General features: G+C 40.2%; 1 protein-coding gene across 2 annotated transcripts in view; it reads right to left on the bottom strand.

Moving 5' to 3' along the window:
* Positions 1–250: 250 nt before the first annotated feature.
* Positions 251–20804, bottom strand: part of LOC121536631 (E3 ubiquitin-protein ligase HECW2-like) — an 82592-nt gene continuing 62038 nt past the window's right edge. For both annotated transcript variants that reach the window (XM_041844042.2, XM_041844041.2), the window contains 5 exons: positions 8843–8989; positions 4227–4341; positions 3894–3979; positions 3461–3573; positions 251–1767 (listed from right to left, as the gene is read on the bottom strand). In XM_041844042.2, the coding sequence (XP_041699976.1) occupies positions 1656–1767; positions 3461–3573; positions 3894–3979; positions 4227–4341; positions 8843–8989 (573 nt within the window). In that variant the 3' untranslated portion in view covers positions 251–1655. The remainder of the gene's footprint in view (positions 1768–3460; positions 3574–3893; positions 3980–4226; positions 4342–8842; positions 8990–20804) is intronic.

Raw genomic sequence — 20804 nt, 5'->3', positions numbered from 1 at the left:
TAACTGTTTTGGAATACACTTAAAGCTAGAATCCATAATTGAAAGAATAACAAAGGGCACCCCGCCTCTGTTTTTGTAAAAAGCTGAGGGATGGGCCTGGAGAAATGTAACCCCTCTCAAATCATAGACAGAGCTATGGATGCAAGGACTGACCATCCAGTTTTGAGGCTATACAGTTTGTTTACATTTACATTGTTTACAAACATTGGAGTAAAACAAGTTTCATATTTTAAGTTCTGATGGGGTACAATAGTTGAACTAAGTTCATGATGCATTTATAAGTTATATTCTTCAAGAATCAATGGGTATATATCATTAATTTATAGGTCTAAAAATGGATAAAGGTCGCAACTAAGGATTCTAGCTTTAAGAGTTGTGGCTCTGTATTTTTTTTGTGTGTGACACACCTAAAGCCTTTTGAATGTCATTTTGACTAACCAAATAAACAATGCAAAGTCTCTCGTTATAACTCAGTTTTCAGTTGTGATCCAATAGGAAATGGACGCAACCCTTCGCAAAACAATGAGTGAAAGTGTCTCTCATGTCAAGGCACGTGTCCGATGCCACTTTGAGTCTCGGCTTCCATATTCCTCAATCAACCACAGTCAAATAGTATGAGCTACACTTCCTCGTTCGGCTCCGATGTTTCTTCTTCTTCTTTGAAGGCTCCTCAGTCCTCCTACTACAGTAAGCTGGAGGTTCATACATTCACTCTTTTATGTGATACATTCATCAGTTCACTGAATGGGAGAAAAATTACATCAGTGAGAAATAAAGCCTTTTGTTTGGCAATGTCTCAGCGTGTGTGTGTGTGTACATGCGTGTGGAGCTACATGCGTCTATGAGAAAGTGCATCTCATCTATTTGGAAAAAGAGTTACCCTACAATTGTATTTGTATCCGTAAATCAGTGTGTGTCAGTTTTAAAGCCTTGCTCATGTAGTCTAACATAAGAAGATAAGTACAGTGTGTTTTGGAGTGTGACAATGCCTTTGGTGCCCCTTAGGAGCTCTGACATACAATTTCATCCCCTCAAAAATTATAACAGTCTTACTCATGAGAGTCATCTTGAAATTGTGTGCGTGTGTGAGTGCATGTGTGTGTGTGTATGCTAGAAGCCAAGGCATTAGTCCATAATGTATTATAGTGTGCAAAGTCTGCAGCCCCAGAGTAGAAATTGACACAGTTCTGAGGTCCAGAGCACAGGGTCACTCCAGGAGGAAGCATATGGGATTAGGATAAGGTTTATCTGGGCTTGAAGTGCAGGCTGAACCCCTGGAGGAATAAGAAGGACTGGAGATACAGTAACCAAGGCCATTAAACTGATAAGAGATAAAGCACAATTGTGGTTGTTGTACGCAGGAATCGAACGGAGGGCATCAGTGCAGGTAAAAGAACAGTAACGTTATTCCAGGAAGTATGGGATCATGGAGCAGGGAGGTATAGCAAAGCCAGGGGGGTCAAATTGGGATTGTCTTGGTGGTGGAATTGTCCCCAAAAGTTTGTTTCAATGATAATTTATTGTAGATGTCTATTCAGTTTCCATTGTGTACTGTGAGTACTGTCTCGCCTCAAGCTAAGGTGGTGGTGGGATTTCCTCTCCACCATTGTTCTTTCCCAATTCAACCCCTGGCTGCGGCTGACATTTTGGAGAGGTTACTCCAGGCCAAAGGTGCTGGTTTCCTCCACGGCCGTCAGCATTTTCTCGTAGAGCATGGAGAACGATGGGTACGGCGGGAGGTCCAGACGGTTAAAGCATGTGTGAGCCCTGTAGAGAGACAGACCGATAGTGAGAGGAGTACACCCATGCGTGTACAATGTGCTTAATATACACACACATTCTACTTTATATGTGCAACAGTGGCGGTCGGTGCCGTTTAAAATGGAGGATGCTGTTTATTTTTTTAGGAGCATGGCCTTATTTCTATTACAGCATATTGGATGACTGTCATTCATATTCCATTCACCCAACTCAATGTAACATCGATAGATTTAGGCTACTACATGATACTTGAATTTCCCTATACCTAGGTTGCTACAACCTAGCCTATAAAATGAAGTTTACAACTTAGGTGCACAGGTCGAGATAATTTTTAATAATCAAGTGGACAGACAGTGACACATTCAATACCACTTTGCACACTCTTGCCTGAATCTAGCAGATCTAGGGTGTAATCATTAGTCCAACGGTTGCAAATGAGAGTTTCTATTGGACAAATTCAGGTATGTTTATCCCCGTTTCGTTCCCTTTGCTTCCATTCAAGGTACTTTTTTCAACAGAATCGGCGGAATGAATACACCCCTAATCACACACAAACACAGTTCACTTTCATAGCAGCCACATACAAACAGCATGATCACTTTGCTGGTTGTAATTCATTCTCGCATCTACGCGCTCTCCTCTCTCACCTTTTCACTTCGCTTGTGGACTTCAGTGCACAACACATCAGCTATCTGTGACCAGGCGAAAAAAGCTTTCCAAGCCAAACATTCATATTATAAAAGCGACACACAACCTAAATCATTGTCACCATCTCACGTAATTGTCAACATAGCTAATAGAACTAAACGCATTAGTAAACCCGCTACAATCATGCAGTACAGTGTACAGTCAGCAAGCACTTTAGCAGTTACACCGGCACGCCCGGTGGCAATAAATTAATAAAACCGAAAGCGTTCCAATGTTGGATAGCAATAGCCAGCTAGCTAACATACTGTAGCATCCCTCTTTGTTTTTAGCCAGCTGTTTGAGTAGGCTAAACTAGCTAGCTAAGTAAGTGAAAGTGAAAAAATAGAAGACATTTATTTGTTCAAAACTGTTCAACTATTGTCTTTCTCTCTCTTTGAGTCAACTACTCACCACATTTTATGCACTGCAGTGCTAGCTAGCTGTAGCTTATGCTTTCAGTATTAGATTAATTCTCTAATCCCTTGATTGGGTGGACAAAATTGCAGTTCATGCTGCAAGAGCTCTGATAGGTTGGAGGTCGTCCTCTGGAAGTTGTCATAATTATTGTGTAAGTCTACGGAAGGCGGTGAGAACCATGAGCCTCCTAGGTTTTGTATTGAAGTCAAGTCAGAGGAGGACGGAAACGAGCTGTCCTCCAGCTACTTCATGGTGCTTCCCTATAGAGTGCTGTTGAGGCTACTGTAGACCTTCATTGCAAAACAGTGTGTTTTAATCAATTATTTGGTGACGTGAATATATTTAGTATAGTTGTATCTAAAAATGATAGTTAAATTTTTTTATGTTTCACTATTAAACTTTTATTAAATTCACTGAGGAGGATGGTCCTCCCCTTCCTCCTCTGAGGAGCATCCACTGATGTGCACACACATCACATACACACACACACACACACACACAGTACACACAAGAAAATGGCGACAGAAGCGGAAAATGTAGAATAGCTCACACAAACAGGTAGGCAAATATGGACAGACAGACAGGTGTACTGTACCTGGGTAAGGAGGTGATTTTGCCCCACTTCTCCACACAGAACCTGCGTGGTCCATTGCTACCTCTGAGAGAGGCAAAGCCCTCATAGGGAATACTTGAGGTTCCTGTCACAAACTAGGGAGAAATACACAATGTTAACAATCCAATTTAGGTAACACTTTTTTTTACAGGACCTAATAACCAGGTATTTACCTAGAAAAGACATGTAAAAAAGGGCAATTACATCCATTTTTCTCAGAAATTACTTCTAGGTCACTAGGAGATTTAATTGTAACAGGAAGTACCAATTTTAAGCAAGTAATTTCACATTCAATACCAGATAAATACCAGTGGTAACAGGGCTGTAAAATAAAGAGTTATTGTAAGTTAAGACTGGGGAGCTCAGCCTTTCGTAAGTATCAAAATCTGTTGGAGTTTCCCCTGAAAAGTAGTACCTGCAGCAGTCTCAGTCTCTGCTCATTGTTGAACCTCTCCACTGCCGCCCAGAACCAGCGGATGACTATGTGGCTGTCATGATACCCTTGGGAGAAAGATGGAAGCCTCCTGTTCTTAAAAAGTACAATATGTAACTTTCATGTCCAGTCAAAAGTGTTGCCCCTGCACTTGTTTGTAAACTGGGTGGGTTGTTCGGGGCCAAGCAGTAACACCTGATTCCACTAATCAAAGTCATGATCTAATCTTTGAAGACTAAGATTAGCAGAATTAGAAAAAGCTTGCCCCCACAACATCTGACCCTCCCAGGCCCACCACAGCTCCCCTGTCTCTACCTCCTCTGTACTCGGTGTTGTTCCTCCAGTCTGCCAGGTCGATCTCTGCAGTGCCAGCGATCACCAGCTCCAGCTCCCGGGCATCAAACACCGATACCAGCCGCACGTCCACCACCTAACCAATGCATGTCACAATACTAATGTATTATCTATCACAGAGACATTGCCACCTGGCCAATACATATTGCAATACTGATACACCCCTAATTAATTTAGAGTAACCACATGGAATGTTAATGGCCTGCATGCTTATCTATTTCATTATATCTACAGTGAGGGAATTAAGTATTTGATCCCCTGCTGATTTTGTACGTTTGCCCACTGACAAAGACATGATCAGTCTATAATTTTAATGGTAGGTTTATTTGAACAGTGAGAGACAGAATAACAACAACAAAAATCCAGAAAAATGCATGTCAGAAATATTATAAATTGATTTGCATTTTAATGAGGGAAATAACTATTTGACCCCTCTGCAAAACATGACTTAGAACTTGGTGGCAAAACCCTTGTTGGCAATCACAGAGGTCAGACATTTCTTATAGTTGGCCACCAGGTTTGCACACATCTCAGGAGGGATTTTGTCCCACTCCTCTTTGCAGATCTTCTCCAAGTCATTAAGGTTTCGAGGCTGACATTTGGCAACTCCCTCCACAGATTTTCTATGGGATTAAGGTCTGGAGATTGGCTAGGCCACTCTAGGACCTTAATGTGCTTCTTCTTGAGCCACTCCTTTGTTGCCTTGGCCGTGTGTTTTCCATCATTGTTATGCTGGAATACCCATCCACGACCCATTTTCAATGCCCTGGCTGAGGGAAGGAGGTTCTCACCCAAGATTTGACGGTACATGGCCCCGTCCATCGTCCCTTTGATGCAGTGAAGTTGTCCTGTCCCCTTACCAGAAAAACACCCCCAAAGCATAATGTTTCCACCTCCATGTTTGATGGTGGGGATGGTGTTCTTGGGGTCATAGGCAGCATTCCTCCTCCTCCAAACACGGCAAATTGAGATGATGCCAAAGAGCTCGATTTTGGTCTCATCTGACCACAACACTTTCACCCAGTTCTCCTCTGAATCATTCAGATGTTCATTGGCAAACTTCAGACGGGCCTGTATATGTGCTTTCTTGAGCAGGGGGACCTTGCGGGCGCTGCAGGATTTCAGTCCTTCACGGCGTAGTGTGTTACGAATTATTTTCTTGGTGACTATGGTCCCAGCTGCCTTGAGATCATTGACAAGATCCTCCCGTGTAGTTCTGGGCTGATTCCTCACCGTTCTCATGATCATTGCAACTCCACGAGGTGAGATCTTGCATGGCGCCCCAGGCCGAGGGAGATTTACAGTTATTTTGTGTTTCTTCCATTTGCGAATAATCGCACCAACTGTTGTCACCTTCTCACCAAGCTGCTTGGCGATGGTCTTTTAGCCCATTCCAGCCTTGTGTAGGTCTACAATCTTGTCCCTGACATCCTTGGAGAGCTCTTTGGTCTTGGCCATGGTGGAGAGTTTGGAATCTGATTGATTGATTGCTTCTGTGGACAGGTGTCTTTTATACAGGTAACAAGCTGAGATTAGGAGCACTCCCTTTAAGAGTGCTCCCCCATGGGTCAAATACTTATTTCCCTCATTAAAATGCAAATCAATTTAAACATTTTTTACATGCGTTTTTCTGTATTTTTGTTGTTGTGATTCTGTCTCTCACTGTTCAAATAAACCTACCATTAAAATTATAGATTGATCATTTCTTTGTCAGTGGGCAAACATACAAAATCAGCAGGGGATCAAATACTTTTTTCCCACACTGTATTTAAGATACATTACCACCTGCTGCATCATTATCTATTACACAATACACATACTGTACATTACCACAATGTAACTGTGCAACATTATCTATTGCAGATACAATAACACTTGACCAATACATATCACAATGATGGACCATTATTGATGATGTGTGTGATGTGATAGGGCCCTGTGTTTTGTACAATCATGTCACATGACCTAGATTTGAACCTTTATTTAAAGCTTTTTCATCAAACTGTCCCCTTATCTTTATATTTCAGATGGTCCAGCACCATCCTCTGACAATTGCTTTCATTTTTGGTGCAACTAATTTCAGGATAAGGCTTAAAATACAGGATAAAATCATACTATAGTGAGCTCCTAAAGTATTGGGACAGTGACACATTTTTTGTTGTTTGGTCTCCAGCACTTTTGGATTTGAAATGATACAATGACTATGAGGTTGATGTAAAACTGTCAGCTTTAATTTGAGTGTATTTTTATCCATATCGGATGAACCGTTTAGAAATTACAGCACTTTTTGTACATAGTCCCCCCATTTTAGGGGACCAAAAGTATTGTGACAAAATGCACTTATATGTGTATTAAAAGTAGCCAAAAGTTAAGAATTTGGTCCCATTTCATAGTCCACAATCAAGCTTGTGACTCTACAAATTTGTTGGATGCATTTGCTGTTTGTTTTGGTTGTGTTTCAGATTATTTTGTGCCCAATAGAAATTAATGGTAAACAATTTATTGTGTCATTTTAGATTCACTTTTATTGTAAATAAGAATAGTATATGTTTCTAAACACTTCTAAATGAATGTGGATGCTACCATGATTACTGATAATCCTGACTGAATCTTGTTATTGTAATTGTGAGAGGTTAGCATGTCTTGGGGGTATGATTACAGATAATCCTGAATAAATTCTGAATAATGAGTGAGAAAGTTAGATGCAGAAATACTGTATCATACCTCCCAAGAAATTCTAACATCCCCTGTTACTGTAATGGTGAGAGTTTAGCATGTCTTGGGGGTATATTTGTGCGTCTGTGACATTCACCACTTGAACTTCATAGTCATTGCATCATTTCAAATCCAAAGTGCTGGAGTACAGAGCTAAAACAACAAAACATGTGTACTTGTTCTCAACTGGTTTACCTGGTTAAATAAAGGTGAAATAAAAAAATAAAATAAAAAGTGTCACTGTCCCAATACTTTTTGGAGCTCACTGGTGGTCAAAAGTTTTGAGAATGACACAAATATTAATTTTCACAAAGTCTGCTGCCTCAGTTTTTATGATGGCAATTTGCATATACTCCAGAATGTTATGAAGAGTGATCAGATGAATTGAATTTAATTGCAGTCCCTCTTTGCCATGAAAATGCACTTAATCCCAAAAAAACATTTCCACTGCATTTCAGCCCTGCCACAAAAGGACCAGCTGACATCATGTCAGGTGATTCTCTCGTTAACACAGGTGAGAGTGTTGACGAGGACAAGGCTGGAGATCACTCTGTCATGCTGATTGAGTTAGAATAACAGACTGGAAGCTTTAAAAGGAGGGTGGTGCTTGAAATCATTGTTCTTCCTCTGTTAACCATGGTTACCTGCAAGGAAACAGGTGCAGTCATCATTGCTTTGCACAAAAAGGGCTTCACAGGCAAGGATATTGCTGCTAGTAAGATTGCACCTAAATCAACCATTTATCGGATCATCAATAACTTCAAGGAGAGAGGTTCAATTGTTGTGAAGAAGGCTTCAGGGCGCCCAAGAAAGTCCAGCAAGCGCCAGGATCGTCTCCTAAAGTTGATTCAGCTGTGGGATCAGGGCACCACCAGCGCAGAGCTTGCTCAGGAATGGCAGCAGGCAGGTGTGAGTGCATCTGCCGCACAGTGAGGCGAAGACTTTTAGAGGATGGCCTGGTGTCAAGAAGGGCAGCGAGGAAGCCACTTCTCTCCAGGAAAAACATCAGGGACAGACTGATATTCTGCAAAAGGTACAGGGATTGGACTGCTGAGGACTGGGAAAAGTCATTTTCTCTGATGAATCCCCTTTCCGATTGTTTGGGGCATCCGGAAAAAAGCTTGTCCGGAGAAGACAAGGTGAGCGCTACCATCAGTCCTGTGTCATGCCAACAGTAAAGCATGCTGAGATCATTCATGTGTGGGGTTGCTTCTCAGCCAAGGGAGTGGGCTCACTCACAATTTTGCCTAAGAACACAGTCATGAATAAAGAATGGTACCAACACATCCTCCGAGAGCAACTTCTCCCAACCATCCAAGAACAGTTTGGTGACGAACAATGCCTTTTCCAGCATGATGGAGCACCTTGCCATAAGGCAAAAGTGATAACTAAGTGGCTCGGGGAACAAAACATCGAAATTTTGGGTCCATAGCCAGGAAACTCCCCAGACCTTAATCCCATTGAGAACTTGTGGTCGATCCTCAAGAGGCGGGTGGACAAACAAAAATCCACCAATTCTGACAAACTCCAAGCATTGATTATGCAAGAATGAGCTGCCATCAGTCAGGATGTGGCCCAGAAGTTAATTGACAGCATGCCAGTGCGGATTGCAGAGGTTTTGAAAAAGAAGGGTCAACACTGCAAATATTGACTCTTTGCATAAACTTCATGTAATTGTTAATAAAAGCATTTGACACTTATGGAATGCTTGTAATTATACTTCAGTATACCATAGTAACATCTGACAAAAATATATAAAAACACTGAAGCAGCAAACTTTGTGAAGACCAATACTTGTGTCATTCTCAAAACTTTTGACCACGACTGCATGTCACATGATTGCGCAAAACACAGGGCCCTACCTCATAGAAGCCTCGCACAAGGCTCTCCGTCTGCTGAGCAACACCCCTTTCGATGCGCCACTTAACCATGCCCTCGATGTACTCCTTCTTATTCTTCTCTGACACTGGAATACCTGCCCCGCCTGGCTTCAGCTCTCTCTCTGTGATCTAAAGGGCCGTAGAGATTGATACACAATATCGGGTGAATCATAGTCTGGGTACCAGTCTTTTTAGCTAGCATTCCACTTCTTGACAGTCCTGTCATTTGCCAAAGAGACTGGCCTTTCTTAAATCTTCAAATATGAACATTCTATCATTAATGAGCTCGAGGAGATCAGAGGATTTGATCCTGATTAGATAACCCTAATAGCTATCCTCCAATCACAAAGGTTATGCAAATATTGGAACTCTTTGTTCTCCACAGATCCGTTGGAGTTTGGTTGTTAAGCAACTGATTTTAGTTGTCCAGAGGAAAACCAGTCTGTCAGAAGTTGTTAGCGCACATCTAAATTCTCAAATTAAATACATACTGCAATTCCAACCACAAATATCATACAACAACTTGCCTAGCTAACAGCTAAATGTTGGTTTTTGACTTTTATACAGATGTTGGATGTTAACTTGATTACTCTTTTGTCACTGAGAATGTTCCTGTTGTTTCAAGAAATTCAAATGAGCCTAGTGATTCCTTGAAAATGAGCAGTTCTCTTTCTCTCCATGGGGGGGCAGTTGAGTCATTGGGTCTGCTATCAAAATAATATTATATTTTGCTCGCTCAAATGCTAGGCCTAGGTCATATTACCGGAACATTCAAATGTACAAAAATGTATCTGAAATGCAGCCATACACATCATCAACCGTTGTTTTATATAGCTTAATAACAGAAGATAGATATTGGTCTCCACTAGGCTACGACATACAAGTGTGGAGTGTATCCTAAGGTTATGAATGACCTGTCAAGATTTAGTTCAATCGTTGCCAGGGGTGGTCTAGATTTAGGGTCGCTGCCTTCAGCCCGCACATATAGGCCTATCGTGTCGTTCTGACACAAATAACTCAATGCCCCTGATTGACTTGATTTAGTTACACATTACAAATATGGACAGACCAGGGATAATTTAAGTAATGACCATACCAGACACTTTTGGATAACATAAATAGGAAACAAATAAAATCATAACAGTATGCTACACCAACATTAGTTTCCATTCATACAGTGTCAGGTAAATTGCAACAGTATATTTGCCATGGTAAACGAGGAAATACTTTATTTGTTATTGTATGGAATGATTGTCAAGTAGATCAAATCGACCTTAGTCTGTTAAAAAGGGACTACGTTTTTCCGATGACAATACCAACCAGAGGGCGAACATATTTTGAAAGACTTTGGTTGCAAGCAGGACTAAGGCAGAGAGGAAGAGGCGAAGCGACACTTACAAATATGTACCATGGTACTACTATGGTACTTTCATTCATACCATGGTACTACAATGGTACTTTCACTTATACCATGGTATATTCAGAATCATGGAAATGTACCATGGTTTTGCTTTACAGTATGATGGTAGTACCATGTTACTGCCATTGTACCTAAATATTACCATGGTTTGCATAATTTATATCATGGTATATTCAGAATAATGGAAATGTACCATGGTTTTAGCTTTACAGTATGATGGTACTACCATGCTACTGCCATTGTACCTAAATATGACCATGGTATTGCATCATTTATACCATGGTAGATGTGGATCATGGAAATACCATGGTTTTAACCTGCATTATATATTCTACCATGGTAATGCACAATTATGATAAATGGTATCAATAATTATCATATTGTACCATGTTTATTAATTGTGCGTTACCATAGCACAATGGCAGTATAATGCATTAAATAAATAAACCGCTCAAGGTCAAAAGAGGTTAGTTGCAGTAGCAGTGTGTGGGTAAAATCACTGGAGAAGCCAAGCATTTAGAAAAACATGTTGACTCACCCTACTTGTAGAGAAATGCCAATACCATCCTCCTCTCTTTCATGTTGACGAAACGGTCTATCACTCTGTCATACAGTACACGCTTTTATTTTTTGTTGTCCTAGGCTATCTGGCTAAAATGCTTGTTCGCTAGCCTAACTCCCATTCATGAGAAACAATTCAAGTTGTTTCTGTTAATGACGTGTGCTCTCAAAGCGATTTGATAGGAGAGACATCAATTCTAATCTTGCTTCCCTTGACACCTTTCTTTTTTTACCAGGACCATTCACAGTTGAGCTCGCTCAGTTTAGCTCAACGCTGATTGGCTAACGTTTTATACTTTTTTTGTCAATGCACGCCAAATGCTCGCTGGCTTCTCTTGCATTCAATGCTACGGGCGGCAACGATGTCATACTCGTTTGGACCAGACAGCATCAGATATATGGCCTACACTTAGAGAGACAGAGGGGTGCTGTTTCGCTCGCTCGGATGCTTTCTACTGTGAGATAAATTCCCAAGAGGCGGAATGTAAGGAAAATTATGAAATACAGAGATGAAAGATCAATTATTATAAGACTTTGATTTTATTTTTTAGTTACAATTTTTGGGGAAGCCTGGCTTCCCTTGTCGTCCATGAATACACGCCACTGGTTAATTGGTATTATACTGATGAATTTATATATCAGTATGAGCAAGTTTCTGATAAAGACAGAGGCAGGCTACTATTGTTGGTCTTAGTTATTCTCCTTTCCCTTAGTTAAACCACGTAAGAAAGCAGCAGAAGGGTTCTGGAAACCTAAAAAAAAACTCTGTAATAAGAAAACAAGTTGTATAAAATGTTTCTCACAAATCCCTCTCCTGAATTCTGCAAATTACAAAAAGTAGAAGAACAAATTTACTCACCTACTTCGGATATCCCAAAAAATGTATTTTACTAACAAATTCCAAGAATCCTTAAATAATATAACGTCAACTGTTGAATAAGAAAAAGCTATCTACAACTATTCCATCTCAATTTATTGTTGGAAATAAGTCCAATAGTGATCCTGATGTTATTTCATGTGAATTTAATATATTTTTTTGTGAATGTGGGTTCCTCTCTGTCAAAGAATATTGAGAAAACTGATGGGAATCCCTTGGATTACATTAAGGGACATTTCCCTTCTCTGCTTCAGTTTGATCCTCCTGATGTAATGGATGAAATTGGTAACAAAGATAGCAGCAGGTCATGATGAGATTGGTGCCTCTTTGGTGAAATACGTTTCTTCCTCGATTAATGAGCCTCTAACGTAGATCTTCACCAAATCTATGCAAACAGGTATCATTCCTAAAAATTTGAATATTGCCAAAGTTATCCCCCTCTATAAATCTGGGGATCCAAGATCTTTTACAAATTATTGCCCAATATCGGTACTACCATGTTTTTCTAAAATCCTAGAAAAATTGGTGTATAAGAGAAAGTTGAAACATTTAAATCAACACTGTATTCTATATGATCACCAATATGGTTTGTGTAAAAACTACTCCACAGATACGGCTCTTTTGCGACTTGCGGATAAAATCTTTACAGCCCTTAACAACAATGAATACGCTCTTGTTATCTTTTTAGATTTATCCAAAGCATTTGACACAGTTGATCATAAAATAATACTCTCTAAATTGAATTATTACGGTTTTCATGATTATACATATAATTGGTTATATAGTTATGTTTATGATAGAGAACAATTTGTTTATGCAAATAGCTGTGCATCTACAGGGCCAAGATATCCTGTGATGCGCCACAGGGTTTGATAATTGGACCTTTGTTTTTCCTAATATATATCAATGACCTTGCTGCTGTGTCTTCTACCATACTTCCCATTCTCTTTGCTGATGATACCAATTTGATTTTATGACACAAGAAATGTTGATTCACTAATTAATGAAGCCAACTCTGGTATGGCCAAATTTTCTGAATGGTTTCAGATAAACCAATTATTTTGACATGTAAAAAAAATCCAACTTTAAGACTACAAAATATTTTACAAATACATTTTTTTTTAAATAATTAAGAGCCAGAGTGTCAGTTGGTGGGAATGAAATGGAACAAGTCACATCCACTAGATTCCTCTGAGTTCTAATTGATGAAAAGTTATCCTGGAAAGATCCTGTTACATTTCTCTGTAGCAAAGTGATGAAATCTGTTGGTATCATCAGAAAGATTAGTGGTTTGTTTCATCAGGCTTGCTTCCTAACTCTATACTATAGCTTAATTTACCCATATCTCATTAACTGTAATATTGTCTGGGCCAGTACATATGCCTCCTACCTACACAAATTACTCATCATACAAAATAAATGTGCAATATTAGCCACCTCCTCTAATTACCTGGCTCCATCTGCACCTTTGTTTAAGAAACTAAATATCTTGTCTATTTATGACATTAATGTATGCCAATTATGCACTTTCATCTACAAATACTCATACCTCCCAGACAGTTTACCTAAACCCTTCAGTGGATTCTTCCAGGTTAATTCTGAAATCCATCTATATAACACAAGACACAAGACACTATGGTAACCTTCACCCTCCCCACTGCAGCACCTCACAGTCAATTCTCTATCAGATACAGAGGTACCATACTCTGGAATTCTTATCTTAACATTGCCAACACCTCATCATCCCTCAATAACTTCAAGCAAAGACTGGGGGTCAGCCTGATGAACCAAACTACCCAATATTCCCCTCCATGTAGCCTACCTCTCACACTCATACGCACATAATCAAACATGTTTTTTCTTGTATACTGAATATACCATGTACAATTATAATGCTTTGTTTAACTGATTGAACAAACTTTTTTTTTTGTACTTATATTTGTGGTGTGGTTTTCATATAAGCCCTTTTGGGCTTCCAACCTCACCTGCACACCGTTTCTTTTTATTTCTTTTTCTATTCTGTTTTGTCTTTCACTTATTTTCTTTGGTGCGAATGAATAAAACCTCAAACCAACAATCTGTAACATCAAAGAAAAAGGGGAATAGTTGCTGTAAAAAAGAGGTCATACTTCCTGTATTAATAGTACAGTTTTTTGCTCATGTTTGGGTTCCCTGTGTTGCCAACCTGAAATGTGGTAGAATGTAATATAATTTATATGGTAGCTTAATCTTTGGCATTTTGTAATTTACATTATTCATAGTCAAGGGCTGTTGCGCTTGGTTTGGCCCGCAGAAGGATCCGTTCGCTCTAGTGGTTGCTTCACGCTCTCTCACTAACCTACCTAGTAAGTGAGTCAGTTGAATGAGAGAGCCAACAGAAGAGAGAAGTACCAGATAAACAACATATTTTAAATGTTATCTTCCCGGTGAGCGAGTTATAAAGCAGAAGATATGAAACATCAAGTTAAGCAGCAGAGTGTAATGATATAATAGCTGTTTTTTTTAATGATATGTTTTGATAGTTTAATTAATTTATAAGTCCGTTAGTATAGAAGCTAACGTTGGCTAAAGTTAGCTCCAGTCAAGCTAGCCTGTCGTAGTCATGGTGACAGGACCAACGAACGTTCACACAGTGTAAAGAAAGGGAAACATTGTAACGTGCTGTTTTTAGGGATAGGTTGAGAATTACATGATGAAAATCAATCTATTTTTTTGTTCTTTTACCCCTTTTTCTCCCCAATTGGTAGTTACAGTCTTGTGCCATCGCTGCAACTCCCCTAAGGACTCGGGAGAGGCGAAGGTCAAGAGCCATGCGTCCTCCGAAACACGACCCTGCCAAGCTGCACTGCTTCTTAACACACTGCTTGCTTAACCCGGAAGCCAGCCGCACCAAACACCGTCCAGGCGCCATGCCCGCCACAAGGAGTCACTAGAGCGCGATGGGACAAGGAAATCCCGGCTGGTCAAACCCTCCCCTAACCCGGACGACGCTGGGCCAACTGTGCGCTGCCTCAATGGTCTCCTGTTCACGGCTGGCTGTGACACAGCCTGGGATCGAACCTGGGTCTGTAGTGACGCCTCAAGCACTGCGATGCAGTGCCTTGCGCCACTCGGGAGGCCCGGTGAAAATGTATCTATGAGATAAGATGATAACGAATAACTTTCTAAAATTGTTTTTTAGTATGTTGATAAGATAAATAACATAAAGAATGATAGTAAAAAGCTTTGGAGCACCTTAAATGAAATTTTGGGAAAAAGGGCAAACTCTGCTCCATCATTCATTAAATCAGATGGCTCATTCATCACAAAATCCACTGAAATTGCTAACTACTTTAATGATTTTTTCATTGGCAAGATTAGCAAATTTAGGCATGACGTGCCAACAACAAACGCTGACACTACAGACTCAAGTATATCTGACCAAATAATGACAGACAATCATTGTAATTTTGAATTCCATTAAGTGAGTGTGGAAGAGGTGAAAAAAGTATTGTCTATCAACAATGACAAGCCACCGGGGTCTGACAATTTGGATGGAAAGTTACTGAGGATAATAAAGGACGTTATTGCCAGTCATATTTGCCATATCTTCAATTTAAGCCTACTAGAAAGTGTGTGCCCTCAGGCCTGGAGGGAAGCAAAAGTCATTCCCCTACCTAAGAATAGTAAATAGTCAACCAATCAGCCTGTTACCAACCCTTAGTAAACTTTTGGAAAAAATTGTGTTTGACCAGATACAATGCTATTTTACAGTAAACAAATGGACAGACTTTCAGCACGCTTATAGGGAAGGACCTTCAACAAGCACTTACACAAATGGCTGATGATTGGCTGAGAGAAATTGATGATAAAAGATTGTGGGGGCTGTTTTGTTAGTCTGCTGCTGGAAAAACATATGTGTTACGGCTTTACACCCACTGCTATATTGTGGATAAAGAGTTACCTGTCTAACAGAACACAGAGGGTGTTCTTTAATGGAAGCCTCTCCAACATAATCCAGGTAGAATCAGGAATTCCCCAGGGCAGCTGTCTAGGCCCTTTACTATTTTCAGTCTTTACTAACAACATAATAATATAATAATAATAATAATAATAATAATAATAATAAATATGCCATTTAGCAGACGCTTTTATCCAAAGCGACTTACAGTCATGCGTGCATAATTTTTTGTGTGTACGGGTGGTCCCGGGGATCGAACCCACTACCTTGGCGTTACAAGCACCGTGCTCTACCAGCTGAGCTACAGAGGACCACTGGCTTTGAGTAAATACAGTGGGTCTATGTATGCGGATGACTCAACACTATACACATCAGCTACTACAGCGACTGAAATGACTGCAACACTTAAAGAGCTACAGTTAGTTTTAGAATGGGTGGCAAGGAATAAATTAGTCCTAAATATTTCAAAAACTAAAAGCATTGTATTTGGGACAAATCATTCACTAAACCCTAAACCTCAACTAAATCTTGAAATAAATAATGTGGAAATTGAGCAAATTTAGGTGACTAAATTGCTTGGAGTATACCATATTGATACAACAGTAGCTAAGATGGGGAGAAGTCTGTCCATAATAAAGCGCTTTTCTGCATTCTTAACAGCACTATCAACAAGGCAGGTCCTACAGGCCCTAGTTTTGTCACACCTGGACTATTGTTCAGTTGTGTGGTCAGGTGCCACAAAGAGGGACCTAGGAAAATTGCAATTGGCTCAGAACAGGGCAGCATGGCTGGCCCTTAGATGTACACATAGAGCTAACATTAATAATATGCATGTCAATCCCTCCTTGCTCAAGACAGATTGGAAGACATTGACTTCATCACTACTTGTATTTGTGAGAGGTATTGACATGTGGAATGCACAGAGCTGTCTGTTTGAACTACTGGCACACAGCTCAGACACCCATGCATACCCAACAAGACATGACACCAGAGGTCTCTTCACAGTTCCCAAGTCCAGAACAGACTATGGGAGGTGCACAGTACTACATACAGCCATGACTACATGGAACTCTATTCCACATCAAGTAACTCATGCAAGCAGTAAAATTTGATTTAAAAAACAGATAAAAATACACCTTATGGAACAGCGGGAACTGTGAAGCAACACAAACATGGACACATGCATACAAACACACGATAACATATGCACTATACACACACGTACACATGGATTTTGTGTTGTGGATATGTGGTAGTAGAGTAGGGGCCTGAAGGCATACACTTAATGTGTTGTGAAATCTGTTGTGAATGTATTGTAATGTTTAAAAAATTGTATAACTGACTTAATTTTGCTGTACCCCAGGAAGTGTAGCTGCTGCCAATGGGGATTCATAATTAATCCAAATACATTTGTATTGTAAGATTGCTCCGATGTCCAAAATATTTCAAATCGACAGTTTATGATATGAATTTGATATTTATTAGAAAATATCTACATTGGTCAGTCCAAAATTGTTTTTGAATTCTTTCATGGATTTTTTTTATTTCCTATTACCAATTCATTTACGGTTTCTATACCTTTCATTTTCCATTGGTTTTCTTTTTTAGGAGTGATATTGGTTCTTGTAGAATCTGTAGAATTTTCTTCCATATTGTTATAGTGTTCTTAACTATGAAGTTGTTAATGTTCTTAGCTTTATCCTTTGAAAATAGACACGTGAAAAGATTCTGGGGGTGAGCATCCGCATCTTCAATAATGACCCATTGTTCCTCTTACATTTACATTTACATTTTAGTCATTTAGCAGACGCTCTTATCCAGAGCGACTTACAGTTAGTGAGTGCATACATTTTTCATACTCTCTTCAGTGCATTTAAGTAAAAGCCTTGGGTGGCGAGTTGATACAATTCCAAGTCTGGGAAGTTAAAACCACCCTCAGACTAAGGGAGATGTAAAACTTTCCTTTTTATTCTATGAGTTTTATTTTCCCATATAAAGTCTATTTCTTTTTTAAAGAATGTCTTCTGTGGGGTAATTGGTATTACAGGGAATAAATATAAAAACTTTGGGAGCCATGCTATTCTGAAGAGGTTTATTCTACCTGTAAGATTTATAGGAAGATTGTTCCATTTAAATAGATCTGCTTTCATATTGTTGAGTAATGCGATAAAAAGTTTAATATATCTACCTATAAATATTTTTTATACAGTGGGGGAAAAAAGTATTTAGTCAGCCACCAATTGTGCAAGTTCTCCCACTTAAAAAGATGAGAGAGGCCTGTCATTTTCATCATAGGTACACGTCAACTATGACAGACAAATTGAGAAATAAAAAACAAGGAAATCACATTGTAGGATTTTTAATGAATTAATTTGCAAATTATGGTGGAAAATAAGTATTTGGTCACCTACAAACAAGCAAGATTTCTGGCTCTCACAGACCTGTAACTTCTTCTTTAAGAGGCTCCTCTGTCCTCCACTCGTTACCTGTATTAATGGCACCTGTTTGAACTTGTTATCAGCTTAAAAGACACCTGTCTACAACCTCAAACAGTCACACTCCAAACTCCACTATGGCCAAGACCAAAGAGCTGTCAAAGGACACCAGAAACAAAAATGTAGACCTGCACCAGGCTGGGAAGACTGAATCTGCAATAGGTAAGCAGCTTGGTTTGAAGAAATCAACTGTGGGAGCAATTATTAGGAAATGGAAGACATACAAGACCACTGATAATCTCCCTCGATCTGGGGCTCCACGCAAGATCTCACCTCATGGGGTCAAAATGATCACAAGAACGGTGAGCAAAAATCCCAGAACCACACGGGGGGACCTAGTGAATGACCTGCAGAGAGCTGGGACCAAAGTAACAAAGCCTACCATCAGTAACACACTACGCCGCCAGGGACTCAAATCCTGCAGTGCCAAACGTGTCCCCCTGCTTAAGCCAGTACATGTCCAGGCCCGTCTGAAGTTTGCTAGAGTGCATTTGGATGATCCAGAGGAGGATTGGGAGAATGTCATATGGTCAGATGAAACCAAAATATAACTTTTTGGTAAAAACTCAACTCGTCGTGTTTGGAGGACAAAGAATGCTGAGTTGCATCCAAAGAACACCATACCTACTGTGAAGCATGGGGGTGGAAACATCATGCTTTGGGGCTGTCTTTCTGCAAAGGGACCAGGACGACTGATCCGTGTAAAGGAAATAATGAATGGGGCCATGTATCGTGAGATTTTGAGTGAACACCTCCTTCCATCAGCCAGGGCATTGAAGATGAAACGTGGCTGGGTCTTTCAACATGACAATGATCCCAAACACACCGCCCGGGCAACGAAGGAGTGGCTTCGAAAGAAGCATTTCAAGGTCCTGGAGTGGCCTAGCCAGTCTCCAGATCTCAACCCCATAGAAAATCTTTGGAGGGAGTTGAAAGTCCGTGTTGCCCAGCGACAGCCCCAAAACATCACTGCTCTAGAGGAGATCTGCATGGAGGAATGGGCCAAAATACCAGCAACAGTGTGTGAAAACCTTGTGAAGACTTACAGAAAACGTTTGACCTGTGTCATTGCCAACAAAGGGTATATAACAAAGTATTGATAAACTTTTGTTATTGACCAAATACTTATTTTTCACCATAATTTGCAAATAAATTCATTAAAAATCATACAATGTGATTTTCTGGAGAAAAAAAATCTAATTTTGTCTGTCATAGTTGACTTGTACCTATGATGAAAATTACAGGCCTCTCTCATCTTTTTAAGTGGGAGAACTTGCACAATTGGTGGCTGACTAAATACTTTTTTCCCCCACTGTATATATTTTTTCTTTAGGGGGTGGATCAGCTTTAATATTGCGAATAGATTGTGGCTTCATTTAATGTAATTGTCTGCATCATTTCCAATCCCCCATACATTTTTTAAAAATAAATATATACACTGATCAAAAATATAAACGCAACATGTGAGAATGTCATTTTTTTTGTGTACTCCCCCCCCCCCCACTTTTTTCCCCCCAATTTCGTGATATCCAATTAGTAGTTACAGTCTTGTCCCATCGCTGCAACTCCCGTACGGACTCGGGAGAGGCGAAGGTCGAGAGCCATGCGTCCTCCGAAACACGACCCTGCCAAGCCGCACTGCTTCTTGACACACTTCTCGCTTAACCTGGAAGCCAGCCACACCAATGTGTCGGAGGAAATGCCGTACATCTGGTGACCGAAGTCAGCGTGCATGCGCCCGGCACCCCACAAGGAGTCGCTAGAGCGCGATGAGACAAGTACAACGTGAGAATTTCAACGATTTTACTCAGTTAAGGTTCTTATTAGGAAATAAGTCAAATGAAATAAAATCATTAGGCCCTAGTCTATGGATTTCACATGACTGGACAGGGGCGCAGCCATGGGTGGGCCTGGGAGGGCAAAAGCCCACCCACTTGGGAGCCAGGCTGACCCACTTTTCCCCACAAAAGGGCTTTATTACAGACATAAATACTCCTCAGTTTCATCAGCTGTCCGGGTGGCAGGTCTCAGACGATCCCACATGTGAAGAAGCCGGATGTGGAGGTCCTGGGCTAGCGTGGTTACACATGGTCTGCGGTTGTGAAGCCGGTTGGACATACTGCCAAATTCACTGAAAAGACGTTGGAGGCGGCTTATGGTAGAGAAATTAACATGAACTTCTCTGGCAACAGCTCTGGTGGACATTCCTGTAGTCGGCATGCCAATTGCACAATCCCTCAAAACTTGAGACATCTGTGGCATTGTGTTTTGTGACAAAACTGCACATTTTAGAGTGGCCTTTTATTGTCCCCAGCACAAGGTGCACCTGTGTAATGATCAAGCTGTTTAATCAACTTCTTGATATGCCACACCTGTCAGGTGGATGGATTATCTTGGAAAAGGACAAATGCTCACTAACAGGTATGTAAACAAATTTGTGCACCATAATTTGAGAGAAATACGTCTTTTGTGCATATGGAACATTTCTGGAATGTTTTATTTCAGCTCATGAAACATGGGATCAACACTTTACAATTTACATTTATTTTTGTTCAGTTTTTGTATATATTTTCCTTTATTATTCCCCCCCCTCCCTTATTGGAGTAAACTAATGGACAACAACACTAAGGATTCTCCTTCCAGCTTATACA

This window comes from Coregonus clupeaformis, chromosome 23 (genome assembly GCF_020615455.1).
Source record: "Coregonus clupeaformis isolate EN_2021a chromosome 23, ASM2061545v1, whole genome shotgun sequence".
In the NCBI taxonomy this organism is placed as follows: Eukaryota; Metazoa; Chordata; class Actinopteri; order Salmoniformes; family Salmonidae; genus Coregonus; species Coregonus clupeaformis.
Note: the sequence above shows the minus strand (reverse complement) of the source record. Positions and strands in the feature narration are given on the sequence as shown.